General features: G+C 36.8%; 1 protein-coding gene across 2 annotated transcripts in view; it reads left to right on the top strand.

The window, feature by feature from the left end:
• The window catches only part of Itga8 (integrin subunit alpha 8), a 179,615-nt gene that overhangs the window by 47,643 nt on the left and 116,285 nt on the right, over positions 1-15,687 (top strand). For both annotated transcript variants that reach the window (XM_020171319.2, XM_074056601.1), the window contains exons 11-13: positions 283-335; positions 7,519-7,724; positions 10,205-10,396. In XM_020171319.2, coding sequence (XP_020026908.2) covers positions 283-335; positions 7,519-7,724; positions 10,205-10,396 — 451 coding nt within the window. The remainder of the gene's footprint in view (positions 1-282; positions 336-7,518; positions 7,725-10,204; positions 10,397-15,687) is intronic.

The following is a 15,687-nucleotide window of genomic DNA, read 5'->3' on the forward strand; positions in this document are numbered from 1 at the left end:
CCACATTTTAATGGCTGTGTCCACAAATTGAATGGGCTGATTGTCAAGCATATCTTGTTCTGATGCAGGTGCTGTACCTCTTGGTACAGAGGTACAGGAGAAAATTATTCATTGGTTCTGGGGTGAGACTAAATGGCTCAAAGACACAGACCATATCCAAGAGTATGAATTTAAATGCAAAAATGCACCACAATAAGATTAATCTTTCAGGAATAATTAAGATGTAACTCTAAAATGACTTTTTGAACATGAAATATGTCCCCTTACGGCTTTCTTTTCCAGATGGCATCTTATTTTGGATATACTGTTGCAGTATCAGATATTAACAATGATGGGTAAGTTTATAAGAACTTCCTTACTCATTGTCTGTTATGTTCATCCATAAATATGTCGTATTTTTCCTTCATGAAATACATCCTTTGTACTTCCTCAACAAGATAGAGGCCCACTTCTTTTAACTTTTTGGGTTGAGAACAAGAGGATACATCTAATAAAGAATTCTGACATCCTATTTTATGTCTTTACTGAGATTTTCCATATCTGCCATTTCTAAAAAAGAACTATTTTGTTTGGTTTTAATTTAATGTCATGAAATGAATAATCCTTGACTATTCAAAATCCATAGCCATGGAGGTGTTTGTCCTTTTATCTCTCTTTGCTCCTAGAGGTTTCTCCCAACATGTGTTGCAGTAATAAAACACTGCACATAAATCATAAATGGACTTTTCCTCCTGACATTGCTTTAACCAACATCTCAGTAAAATCCATGGGGAAGATGAAATAATAATGTTATTTTTCAGTTTATGGTAATAAATTGAGCTTGGACCAAGCAACAGGGCTGAATTGTGGCTGTATTTAAGTTATTACTTCAAAAATAAATTATCATTAAATACCCCTTTGTTTCACTTGAAGCATCTGACAAGTAAATTAATGAGTCACTAAGTAAGAAACCCTCAGCCAGATGTAGTTTTGCATGACTGTAATCCTAACACTTAGAAGGCTGTGGCAGGAGAATCACGTATTTGAGGTCATTGAATTTAGTGAGACTGTTTAAAAGGAAGAAGAGAGGGAGGAAAGGAAGGAAGGAAGGAGGGAAGGGGGAGGGAAGGAGGGAAAGGGGGAGGAAGGAGGAAGGGAAGGAAAAGAAGGAGGGAGGAAAGGAGGGAGGAAGGGGAAAAGATAAGAAAATCCTTAAGTGGAGCTGAACTGATCAATCATAGAACAGTACTCTTGCAACCCTACTATATAAGGACATTATTCGCAGTGCCCAAAACACTGTACAAAGGTGACTAAGATAGACTGTATTTCTGTTCCATTGACCTCAAATTTCTGTACAAAGCAAATATCTGAAGAATCCTTACTACATTCTAAGATCTGGATAGATCTTCAATAAACATTTTCTGTGACCTTTGTAGAGTCGAAGTGTACCTTTATATATTATGTTGCAGCATATGAATGAAAATAAATTTATCAACTTTTGGAAAATCCCTTTTTATTAGTCTTTCATTGAACATATATTTCTTGAACATCTTCTATGCACTGGTTGTAGGTGGTGGGACATGGCAGAGAATCCCAACTTCATGAAAGTTATGTTAGAGTTGAGAAGGTGGGAGTCACTGCAAGGTATGAGTCAAGTAAACGTATGTCAGAGGGTGATAAGTATAAGCAGAAAAAAACAAAAACAAAAGAGCTGAAAGCAACCAAAACGTCCTTCAGTAGGTGGGTGAATAAAATAAAATGTGGTACATCCAGACAAGAAAATTTTTATTCAGTACTAGGAAGAAGTGAGCCATCAAGTCAGATAAAGATATGGAAGAACCTTAAATGCATATTACTAAGTGAAAGGAGCCAATCTGAAAAGCTTATATAATATATAATTTAAATTTTGTGGCTTCTTGGAAAAGGCAAATCATAAGGAGATCAGTGTTTTCCAGGAGTTCTAGGCAAGGAAGGAGTTTGAATAGGTGGGGCACAAAGGACTTTTAGAGTAGTGAAACTGTTCTATAAGATATTGTCACTGCACATTTGTTAAGTTCTGTAGAATGTACAGCACCAGCAATGAACTCTATGGACTTGGTTGATAATGATGTAGGAATGTAGGTAAAGATCTGGTGGTGGGAAAAGCCTTTGTGTAGGAGAGGCAGTGTGAAAACTTCATACTTCTCAATTTTACTTTGCATCTAAAACTGCATTATGAACTTAAGTTTATCACTTAAAATTTAAAAAGAAATACAGAAGGCAGAGAGAGAGAGAGAGAGGGAGAATTAGAAGGGATGCAGTTATAAATTGGTACATGAGGAAGGCCTCAATGATAAGATTACAGTAAAGAAAAGACCTAAAGGAGTGAAGAAAGAAGCCAGGAGCACATGCAGGGGAGGAATGTTCTTAAGCAAAGAGCAAAAAGTGCACCTGGCAGTGGGAACCCCTGGCATTTTCTAGAAACAGCAAAGATGTGTAAAGAGGTAACGAATGGAGCTGGAGTATGAAAGTGTAGAGGCCGCTGCATTTATTGCAAGGCTAGATGCATTGCCAAACAGATTCTGCCATGGACTAGGAGTCTGTCTCAAGAAAGAGACATCCTGTGAGTCATGGAAGATACCAAGTAGGGAATGGCCTTCTCGTGATCCTCTGGCCACAGCCTCTTAAGTGCTGGGCTTGTAAGTCTCTGCCAACATGCTTATATGTAGACAGTAGTGGGGTTTGAACTCAGGGCCACATGCTTACCAGGCAAGTATTCTACCACTTGAACCACGTCCCTACCCTTACCCCCACTATTTTTAAGCAAAATCTCCTAGCATTATAAGTGGGCTCTAAAAGTTTAGACCAGACATTTTTGTCCATGCTGGTTAGTGGAGGGTATTATCAAGCCCTTGATGGTTTTGAAAGCATAGTATAAGCAAATGGAAAATTAACTTCAGTTTAGTTGTCATAAAGCAGCCAGTGCTATAAACTCTGACAATTGTCAGAAATTTCTGGACAAACTTGCTAACCACAAATGGAGATAGTATTTTTCATGCTATTGCTTAAGGAAATCTGTTTTTCTTTCTTAAATGTTTTTAACCATATAGTATTTATACTATCTCAAAAATTCACAGAATTACAATTTAATCCATTGGACATTTTCAACATCCCTATTGTTTCTAACCTCTGCAGGTTCAAAGAGATAAATTTAAATAGAGTCTTAGTAGTTAGTTAACTTGAGAATAATTTAGAGAAAAGTCTCTTTGAAAAGAATCAGCTTAATGTGTATACATGTATATAAATGCAAAAATGATAACCTGCTGAAACTATTCCAGGAATAGCGGGAGGCAAGATAAAAGAGAGTGATGGAGGGGTGAATTCAAGTATGATATATTTGATATATTGTAAGAACTTTTGTAAATGCCACAATGTATCCCACCCAATACAACAATAAAAGGAAAGCAGTGAGTATGGCTTTTTATGCAGGATTTAATCTAAATATGTTCATCCTTATAGGGTAGATCCTTACAACTGAATTAGCCAGAAAAATCTAGAACACGAAAACATAAAAAGGTTGTAAGCTAAAAAAAATCAATTTCTGTAATATAATTGGTTAAGTTGTATTTGTTCTTCTCTATCTTAAACAGATCACGTATCAACGCTATTACACAGTCTGCTAATCTACATTCTTTTGATAAATAACTATATTCTGAATATTAGTGATGAATATTAGCATGCAAAATGTACTGCTGTGAAACAAGAGACAGGAACGTTTACGAGTTAAATCAGTTCCACTTGACTGCAGAAAACTTGGATTCACTCTTCATGTTGAATGGTCTCATTGTGGTTCTCTCACACTATCAATATATCTATGCTTTGTTTTTGAGGGAAATATTTGTAAAGTTCTGTCTCAAATGACACTGTTTCACATTCTAAGAGTGGATTTTAACATAAAAGGAGACAAAAACTAAGCCTTTGTGAATTTTACACATTTAGTAAAAACTATACATTAAACATTTGACCTTTCAGATAAAATGAAGATTATGCATGCATCCTACTTTTATGAAATACCTTTAAATGATAACTTAGATCTCATCCAAACCACCAACAGACCCAAACAGGGAAAATGGTTTTCAGCAAAACCATATCATTACTATTATTTCCCTATCACTGTCATTTTTGAGACTAAAAATATTTTAAAATCCTTGTCTATGTATAAGTATGTAAAAATCTATCTATTTATCTACCTACCTATCATCTATCTATATACATATACATAGTTTTAGGATGGCACTCAGCCTATTATATGCAACTACTTATTAGAAAGTCAGCAAAAGCCATCTTTACTAACAAATGTTTTAAAATTTTAAGCCTAAATTGAGTACATTCCTTTGTGAGCACAAAGCCCTGAGTTCAAAACCTAGTCTCGCCTCTTCCCCTGAAACATTGGAATCCTAATTGAACATATTCAAAAAAGGATTAGGTAAATTTCGAAATAGTTTAATAGCACACAGAGTCTCCAGCACTCGTTTCCCAACCAATTTTTGCTTAAGGTCCATGATAAAGAATTCCCTTGACATTATAATCACACACGCGTGCGCACACACACACACACACACACCCCACTGAAACAAAAGCTTTACAGAACAATTCTTATTATATATAATGCATTTGGTTTATTTTCTATTATTGTACCAACAGATCTGTTGGTTCAGAACCATTAAATTGATTTCATAATCCACTAATTGTTTGCAAACTTAAGATTTTAAAACACCAGCCCAAACAATATTATATACCATGATTAAGTGACATTGCTAATATAAAATAATATTTACACTAAGTACAAAATATTCTATGAGGCACATTGTACCAATTGAATCTGAGTCAGTTATTGTCTCTTAATTCTATGAGAGCATAATTATAAATTGAAAACAAATGTTTCATTCTCATTTTGGGGTGTAGAACATTTTATAAGACTGATACTTAAGTATCCAGGGAAATATATTTCTAAGAAAATAAATCAATGCTGTCCTATTACTTCTAGAACTAAGGATGTGCTAGTCTTTCACAATGATTGGTCTAATAATTTCCTATTTGTGGAATTCAGTGCTCACACTGAGATGTTTTGAGCAATTGTTAGTCCTGTGCACATTCACAGCCTCAGGGACCAATTACATGGGTTCATTCCTTCTCAGTAGAATGGAAAAATGGCCCCATTAAATGTCTGAAACAGAGAGCCAGTAACTTTGGATGTTTTACTTTGAGGCTAGGAGGCAGCTACACATACAACAAGGTAGTCAACAAATGCCCCTGCATGCTCATGGTAATAATAATCTGGCCAAAATAGAGGCAATCCAGGTTCCCCCAGCCTCAGACCAGGGGCTGGAAGGGCACAAATCTGTGCTCTCCTCTGAGCCAGGGGCATGGCACAGCCTGATGACAAGCAACACTGGCTTAAAAAAACTCAAATGCATTTAGAACATTTCAAGGAAAATGTTTTATCTAAATTTAGCAATCCAGCTTATATTTTGGAATCTGAGACCAAAATAACAGCCATTCCTCGGATCCATGCCACAGCCTCCCTCCCACTTCCATGTTACAGTTTGGTCAATTGGAAATGACTCAAGATGATTTTCCATATGTTATGTCTACTGCTGGGACAGATAAGTAAGAGCCTATTCCAGAAGTAGCTCTACACTCCAGAGTTACTTTTCACATTGTTTCTGGCTCCAACAAGGGGAGAGAAGGCAAATAAATACATTTTGCTTTTTTAACAGGAACTCTTTAGTTTACATGTAAAAATACTGTGTGTTCCCTTCAGCAGCCTGCCCAGTACAGTCATAATACCTATCATTTATTAAATGCTACTGTGTAGTGTGTGTGTGTGTGAGAGAGAGAGAGAGAGAGAGAGGGAGAGAGAGAGAGAAGAGAGATAAATCCACATTTAGAGTATTACTTATTAAATATGACACACCTAGTTACAAGAAGAACTGTGTTTGAATCTAAACTAGCATAATGCCAACATTCATGCTTTTTTCATTTTATCTGGACTGAACTTGCCTTTTCTATGACCCTTTTCACTATTATGATAGGTTTCATTTTAGAGAAGTTTTAGTTTTGCAAAAATATTGAGCAGTAAATATAGAGAGTTTCCATATACTCCCTCACTTCTCCTCCTTCAGCTTCCCGTTATTGACATCTTGTATGGTGTGGTCCTTTCATTACAAATGATGAACCTATATTAACACAGTATCAACGAAAGAGCATAGTTCACGTTAAAGTTCTTTCTTTGTGTTATGTGGTCTTGTGAGTCTTGCCAAATGCATACCAACATGTATCCACCATTACAGTATCACACAGAATATTTCCACTGCCCTAAAATTCCCATGGTCCTCATAGTCATCCATCCCCCTTCCCACAACTCTGAAAAACACTCATACATACTATATGAATGAAAAAATATTGATTATATATTTATATTAACTTATTAATAAAAACTTAATCTTATTACACATTATATAGTATTAATATATTTGCAATATAGGTAGTATACTATCAGTAGCACTATGCTAATGGCACATAAATGCAAATGATAATATTTTAGTCATTAGATTATTTGGCAAAACTTCAGCATTACCTAATCTACTTAGACATAAAAGTCAAATGCAAATTTGTATTTTGACATCAAGAGGTCTTTCATATTATTACATCTGCCAAGATGGAGCTATCTTCAGAAAAACTTTAGTACAAGTAATTAGTAGAGATCAAATTATACATTTGGTTGCTGTGACTTTTATTAAGTTTGTTAAAATGAAAATCAAATCATTTAGAAGGCTCATGGCAAATAAAAGTGATGCTTCCTGTTCTATTCCTTCTCACACTGTCTGATTCTGTGAAGAAAATGCCTTTAGCTACCTTGTTTCTTATTCTTCTGGTGGTTTTCTCTTCATCTCTAAATAATTTAAGTGTTTGTTCCTCACATTTTTCAAATCTTAAAAGCCATCTGTTAGTGTTCTGATAGAATCTTAGAAAGATTGACTATAAATTTTCGTCTGGGATGGAAATACATTATTTACCTCTCTCCTCTTTTATTTAATTAGAAGTAGCAAAAGGATGGGAAGGACAAAATTCATTTAAAACTTTAATACTGTGAGAAAACTGCATAACTTAGTGTATTGTTATATAAATTGTAGACAAGCTCTAACCTCCTTTTAGAAAAAAAGCTATTTAGTCCCTTTTGATAAGTTTTCCTTGTGTAACAACAGCTTCTAGAAATTCACTAAAAAGCTGAAAAGGGTGAAATATCTGTGGTTTCTTAAAGTAGTCATTCTTAACATAGCTAAAAAAGTTTCACATGATAATTTAACAACTCTTATTTTCTTATAGCATTCTGTTTCATAGACAAAACAAAACAAGGAAAGAAATCTGATGATTGAAAACATGGTCCTTGGAAAAGGAAAAATAGCAATGGAAATGTACTAATCTAGTTGACTGCAAATCATCCAAAGAGAATCTCAGGTTTGCTGGGTTGCTGATTGCTCTCTTTGTTTTCTACAGAATGGATGACATATTGATTGGGGCACCTCTCTTTATGGAACGTGAATTTGAAAGTAACCCTAGGGAAGTAGGGCAAGTCTACCTGTATTTGCAAGTGAGCTCCCTCCTCTTCCAAGACCCACAGGTCCTCACAGGCTCTGAGACTTTTGGAAGATTTGGCACTGCCGTGGCGCACTTAGGGGACCTGAACCAAGATGGATACAATGGTAATTTGAGCCACATGTGGAAGTTGTTAGCATCATAATTTCATATACACTGCATGAAGGAAATGATGAACTTTTTAACACATTCCCAGTGGAGTGGGGGGTGCTTTTCATGAACTATGAAATGGCTCAAGGAAACTTTAAATTTATGTGTTTTTGATTAATGGAGATGTTACATAGAAATTTTTTCATGTTTGATTTAGGGTGACCTAAATCAACTCTTAATGGTGATTTGAAGGAAACAAGAGAATTGTCTGTGTCTATAGATTCAAGACAAATAAACACACGTCAATGAATTAGCAAGTATATTGCTTTGAGATTAACCCATATGGGTTACATATAAGCTGTTAGGTTAAGTTGATTTTGGTCTGTAAACTTCAGCTTAAAGGCAATTTCAATGTTTCCAATAAAAGTAGTGTTGATTTCTTAGTATAAGCTTATGGCTCTTAAAGTTAGGAATTCATGAATGCCTTATAAATAACATCTCAGAAAAGCATACATGTTCACACAAAATTTCGCATACATTTTCAGTATCTTGAAAAATTAAGCTACAGCATTTCATCTTCTTTGGTGGGGGGAGTTGAGTCAGGGTTTCACTATATATTTCAGGCTGACCTCAAATTCATAGTCCTCCTGCCTCAGCCTCCCAAGTTCTGGGAGTTGTGCACCATCGTACTTCGCCATTTCTTCCTTAAAGTTGAGGATGTAACAGGAATTTGCTGTATCAAAGTAATTAAGAAGTGTTCACACCAGGTCAATATTTTTGGTACTTTTGGCAAGTGTTACTGTATTCTTATGATTTCTTTGAAAATAAAGGTTTTCAGTAATTAATAATAATGTTTAAGAATACCATAAATACATAAGTCCACATCAAATACCTATTTCCAGGAGAATTTTTAAAAAGGCAAGTTTCCCTTTAAGTGACTTGCTACTCTCCCAGGCTGTCCTATTCCTTCATACCCAAGTGAAGTAAATAACGCTAAATTATCAAAGTTGCTTTTTTCCTTTATATCCTCTTCTTTTGTCTTTTCTCTTAAACCTTTTATGGTGCTTTTAAGAAATAAGAGAAGCATTTTTAACCATATTAAAAGGATATTAAATTCTCTGAGCCTTTTGCAGGCAAAATAATGCCAAATTCGCTGAGCAAGGGGACAGATATAAAGTCCCTGACTGGGAAGGAGTGAAGAAAGTGTCCCTTCCCACCACCCCACAGCGATATCTTATTTTCTACAACATTTATTCCAACTACCAAAACAAAAGTGTATTTATAATCTTCATTATAATGTAATTGTGGATGAAAAGTAAGTCCAAATTTATCAGTTTATCCACACATACCTAGAAACAAAGACAAATGAGAGCGCCCACTGCTATGGACTCTTACATTATAGTGTTTGGGGAATTCTGCTTTAAATACAACTAAGTGCTTATGTTTATTGTTCAAAATAACCCTGATGACCCAAACAGGTGGAAGGCCAATGGTAAATTCGAGTGGGAGTCAGTAATGGTACCTTTGAGTGGACTGTCTCTGGGTTTCTCAACTATAAAATAGGTCTTTTCTACTCATAGAAGTAGGTGACCATTAGATGACACAATGTTTGTGAATTAGGTTTTTTTAAAGTACCCACAAAATACTTCACCTGGTCCACCCAGCCCTGTGACCTATGATCTGACCTGTCCCTCCCCTTCACTCACTGAGTTCCCATGTAGGTTCTCCTCTGGCTGCTCCTCAAATCAGCTGGCTTCTTTCCACCTTTGTTCAGTGATTTCTTCTACTTATATAACATTCTGCCCTCTAATTTTCACGTGGTTGGTTCATTGTTGTCCCTAGATTTCAGTTTCAATGCCACCCACCTATGTCTGACCACCTGACCTACAACAATCCCCCCACTCTCCATCATATCAGTATTTTTACAATTCTCCACAAAGAATTTATTGATTCTGATATTTCCTTCATTTTCTCTTTTATTGAATTGTCTATTACCTTCACCAGAACACAACTTTTCTTTCTTTCTGTTGTTTGTTTGTTTTACACAACACTGGGGATTGTAGCCAGGGCCTTGCACACGTTAGGCAAGAACTCTACCACTTGAGCTATACCCCAAGTTCTTTTGTTTTTAGTTTGGTTTTGAGCTAGAGTCTTACACTGACTTTGCCCAGATTGGCGTGGAATGTAATCCTCCTGTCTCTGCCTCCTAGTAGCTGGAATTACAGGCCTGCACCACCACACTCAGTTCACAAACTGTCTTAACACAATGATTTTGTCACTGTTGTACCTACTACATTCAGCACATAGTACAACTCAGCCAAACTTATCAGATGAATAGAAGGCAATAAGTAATTCTCGATCACTGCAGTCCTCCAGCATCCTCAAGGAAAACATAACAAGCCCATTGCACTTTGGGATATTGTTCTTTGATTATACTTAACAATTTCTAAAATCTTCTCCTTCAATTCCAAATCTGTTTCTATGTCTCTGTTTGTAGACATCGCCATTGGTGTGCCCTTTGCAGGCAAGGATCAAAGAGGCAAAGTGCTCATTTACAATGGGGACCAGAATGGCTTACACAGAAAACCTTCCCAAGTTCTGCAGGGAGTGTGGACCTCACAGACTGTCCCTTCTGGATTTGGCTTTTCTTTAAGAGGAGATGCAGATGTAGACAAGAATGATTACCCAGGTAAAATTTTCTTTCTTTCCCATGTGAGAGCTTGCTTCTTGGCAAGAGTCCATTCTCTGGAACATGCATCATGCGTAAGCACTTCTCTCTCACACACACAAAAAAAGGTGAAGTTTAACATGGTACAGGGCTTTTTAAATTTTTTTTTGTATTATTCCAAAGTGACTTTCACGAGCATTTGAAGGAAGACAAAACAAATTCTCCCTTTCTGGTCAACAGATAATGTTGGAAAGGCAGATGTCTTAAAAAGCTGCATTGGACATAAGCTTGTTAATTTTCAACCCATCTTTCCCACAGTAATGAGGTCTCCATTGACAAAGACAGCGTGCATCACACACCTTTCTAGAGCAATAATTTCAACCTATGATTCCCTCTAAGCTCATAGTTCCTGTTAATCAAGGCATGACCTTCAACATTTTGTGTCATAAAGCTCATGATTTAAGAGCATAAATATTTTCCGACCATACTCTGGGATTTTCCAAAGATCATTTTAAAGTAGAGAAAAAAATTGTTCATGGTAGGAATCATAAACTATTCATGATTACCTAGTTCATATTGAGGTTACATGGAAATCCATAAAGTGCAGACAATTCATGTTTTGTGCATGCCATATGAAAATATGGATTTGTCTTAAAGGATTATTTCAATAATAAGAGTTTTTAGCAGAGCCCATTAGACTTCTTGGTTTTATGGTTCATATTTCACTTTTATGTTAGTTATTTTAAGATGGTTTCAATAAATGCTTAGAAATCATTAATAGTTAACACACAGCTTTGACTATTTATTAAAACCTTGTCTCTTTCCCCCAGCCCCTCCCCTTACTGGGAATTTTCCATATGTACAGCTCTCTCTGGTTTGGGGCAGCAGTCCAATAAGCTGACTGCCTAAATATACACCACTAATTTCAATCCTTGGGATTTCTTCACTCTTCTGGGATTAAGTAAAAAGGATAACAACATATTTTTACAAATTTGCCAAAAATTTCTCACAACACTAACATAGATGTTACGCTGGGCTCAGAAAGGATTTGGCATTGTGTTATATGTAATGCATTCTACCTTTGGCAATTTGAAGAGCATTTAGCTAAATTTATTTTCTTAAGTCATATTAGGCTAGTTTAGTCAATGATAGTTAGTAAGGGTTTCCTGGGGGAGGAGACGGTCTCTTGCATAACGCATTCTAATTTTAAATAATTAAAAAAATCTAGATCCCTTGTGTTACTCCTACCCAAAATATATCAAGGTGATTAATGAAATTCAACCTCTGGACTGCAATTTTAGATAAACAACTAATTTGGTAAGTTATTGCTCTTCATTATGGTTGTCAGAGGCTTCCTTTACCCACCTTAATACCAGGGACCTTGACATTTAGAATGGCTGTACCTTCCACAAGGCAAGGAAGTAAAGGATGTATCTATCAAATAGCCAGTCCATCAGTTCCTTAAAAGGCTAAATAAAGACCAAATGAGCCAACACCAAACAAGTTTTCTGTTGAGTAATAATCTCTTTGGGATAAAAACAAGAAAAAAAGGAGTAGGACAGGGAATAGAAGGTAAAATAACTTGAATGTCAGTAATTGATACCTCTTAAGTATGTCTATGCTTGTAAAGAGACATGATGCTGCTGGTCTTCACACTAACCCTGTGATGAGTTTCAGGGAAAAGTCTGTTAGACAGGTGGTTCTGAAACAGCAGGCAGGTACCGATTGAGCCTGTTCATAGAGGCTGATGGCATGACATTCCTTTGGATACTCTGACTTGCCAAATCTGGGATGGGGCTCAGGGATTTGAGTTTTGCCTGGCACGCTACTTTGAGAAACACTGCTCCAGAGTCTTTGTGAGTCTGCTTCCACGTCTGTAGCAGCCAGGTACACACTTTTCTCATTCGGCAAGAACCTATTATTCTAAGCCTTGACATTTCATTTATTCTTTACAAAGGTGGCAAAATAACCCTCAGCTCTTCTCCCCAGGTTACGCCCGTGGGATTGTTACCATGATGATACTTGGAGATGATACCATAGGCTGTGGTCTCAGCTGGGGAAAAGGAGAAAGACTCATTGGAAAATATTTAATTTTTCATCACCATTTCACATTTCCTGAAAGTTGCTTGTGTATTTGAAATTATAGCTTCAGAGCTAGAGAGCTTACAAGCTGCATTTATGCCCACTTTAAAGAGACTATCTATAATTTATCTCAGTCCCAAGTCCTGGGGGAGGGAATTTGATAGACTCTGAGACAAAGCTATTTCTAGAAAAAGCAGCAGTTGAATTGTGGATTGTGTAGGTATCCCAACAAGTATCCATTATGACTACTCTGTAAAGCAAACCTGAACAAAATACCCCTAGAAAAGTAAGAAACATAGTAAGAAATGGGGAGTATAATTTAAGGGAAATATTACCATTTTTAAAAAAATGAAATGCTAAAAATGACTTTAAATTTACATGGCATTATTTTATGCTTGTTCCTTCAGTTTCAAAGAAAAATAAGTAAAACACTTCTTCATTGACTCACAAAGCACGAGCTTCCACTGTAGACTAGATAGTGTGGTGGTGGCTTGGGTTATAATGATGAATAAATGTAGACAAAGCTTATATTCTAGGTGACAAAAACAGACAGTTAACCAAATAATCACAAGAAAAGCAGGCATGGTTTGCTATGGGAGGCCCTGGAGTGAATGCTCATCCTCATCTATGGAGGACCTCCATGTACTTCATATGAAGATCAGGTAGCAGATAGCCATGGAGTCACGGCAGACAGAGGGAACAGTAAGCATGAAAGTCAGAGATAATGAGAACACATGATCTTCTAGAATAGCAGAGACATTCTGAATCACTGGCATATAAACCGAATAGGAGGCTGGGCAGGGAAGCTGGAAGCAGATGGAGAAGCTGTTTTTGTTTGGACTCTATGATAAGAAAAATGAAAAGGCACTTTGGAAATTTCCTTCTGATTTGATGTGGAGGGAGAATGGGTTGGTGGGAAACCCAACTGGTACAGTTCACTTAAAGATGACAGTGATCTGATGTCAGTAGTGCCAGTGCAGGTATGAAGAGGGGGTGAATGAAGAGTTTTGCGGGATGTGGGATCAACAGGATTGGCAGTTACTCTATGTGGAAGGAGGGGTGAAGAAGGAAGAGGACTTTTGAATGACTTCCAGTTTTCTGGCTTTGTTGAATAGCTGGATGGTAGTGCCACTCACTGAAACAGAAAATACTGAGGAGAAGCAGAACTATTGGGAAAATTATAATTTTTAAACATTGTGAGTCTGGAATAGCTTTGCCCACCAAGGACAATGCAGCAAAGTAGCATGAGTGAGATGCCTCCAAGAAACAGGATACATAAGAAGCATAGGACCCTAGGCTCTAGGCCCTGAGGAGGCAATGGGTTTGACGCCAGCCTGCAGAGTGACTTGATTGAGTAAGATTTCCTCAATGTTGAATTATCACCTGAAGTCCTTGCTTTTAAGATTTTGTGAACCTTCTTAACATGCTCAGCGTCTATGTCTCAGTCCCACCACATAATATATTCAAGACATGAAAGACAGGCTTCACACTGGACTTAGAATACTTTTTTGCATAATGGCTGTTTTCTTGACTTTCTCCAGGAAATCCATAGAATGTAGGAATTTGCAAATTCATGAAATACTTAAGTCTTATAAATACAAGTTTTGGAATAGAACAATATAAAAACTTGAAAAAATTCAATCATGTTGCTGAATATTGTGGTTGTAAATGTTTAAAAATTTTATGAGGAAAATGTTGTTGGCCTTTAGAAATTTTATAATCATTTGGTCCTAATTAGATATATTACCAGAAGAAAATGTACAGACCCTGTAGTTCCATGTACAGGCACCTCCAGTTCCCCTGATTACTTCCAGAACCTGAGTGAATTCCAGGATCAGAGCTGCTGCAAATGATATATAGGGTGTGCCCAGTCAAGGAGCAAGTGAGGGCAATTTCATATACCAGGGGACTCCCACCCCTCAAGAAGGAGCAGAGGCACATGCTAAAATTCCCACCCAGCCATGCATGTTTTCAGTGGTCCTGTTCCAGGACCAGACCTCATCAATAATTCCAAAACCTCATCTCTGCATCTACCTGGTCACCTATAGAATTCATAAGAAAAGAAATAAAAGACAGATTTGAGATTCTGACTTGAAACAAGGCAGTCTACTTGGAGTCGTTTCTAACTGGAACATGTGGAAAAAGGAGTTTGCCATCCATGATGGCTGATGATGGGGTTAGGATAGGATTGGTTTTTCCTGTTCTTGAGATGAATTCTTTCTACTATTTAGGTGCCAAAGGCTTAGCAGCTATATCAAAACAAAACAGTGTTGGCTTCCTCTGGTCTTAACTGACTTCTCTGGAAAGCCTATTGTGAAACCCAACTGTAAAGCTTACAGAGTACTTATACTGTCGTATTCATAGGCACCAGCAGGCACTCTACATGTTCATATAGAGAAAAGAATAGGGCCGATTATGATGTCTTATGTTTATTTATTATTTGTTATAGCTGTTTCATCTCCCAAACTGTATACAAATAAGTTCCCCAGTACCTGAAATAACTAAAGGCACAGAAATGTAAAAAGTAGCTCTATTTGCATTTGCTCATTGTCACATGATCTGTTCTATAAGTTACATATGTTCTCTGTTTGAGCACAGCCAGTCTTCCTGTCTTTGGAGGGAGGGATATCAGCAAAGGGCAAGTATGGGGTCAATTGTATTGTTATTGCAATTATAACTACTGATAATTAAGAGGACAAAGCATGCTAGTCACTACATCTGCATAGAAGATAACTGCAGGATGCATCCATTAGAATATTATTTCTGAATCCCACTCATACACAGATACATGTATTTACACTTACATATGCATGTGTATCTTCATATGTATATGTCTTTATATATAGCAGCAGAGTTTGTAGAGTAAGATTTGGCGACACGTCACTTCATTCTCTTTGATGAACCTCAAACCAACAGAAAAATAACCACTTTCAAGTTAGCAGAGCAGCTGTGAACAGGGAATGGGAACCAGAGTACTCAAGTTCCAGCTCCCACCTGACATTAGTTTGATACTGGAGAGGTCATTTCACTTCTGTGAGCTCCCATTTCCTTACCTGGTGTGTGGGTTTAACACCATCTGCTTTGTAGAGTTGTTTGTGCTTGTACTTCTCAGTTGAGAGAAGATTTGCATAAAATGTTGTGAATAGCTTAGAATAAGGAAGTAGAAATTGATGTGATTGCTGTGAACGCAATCAAAACCACTTTACTTCACAATCACATTGAGCCACATA

This window comes from Castor canadensis, chromosome 15 (genome assembly GCF_047511655.1).
Source record: "Castor canadensis chromosome 15, mCasCan1.hap1v2, whole genome shotgun sequence".
NCBI classification, from domain to species: domain Eukaryota; kingdom Metazoa; phylum Chordata; class Mammalia; order Rodentia; family Castoridae; genus Castor; species Castor canadensis.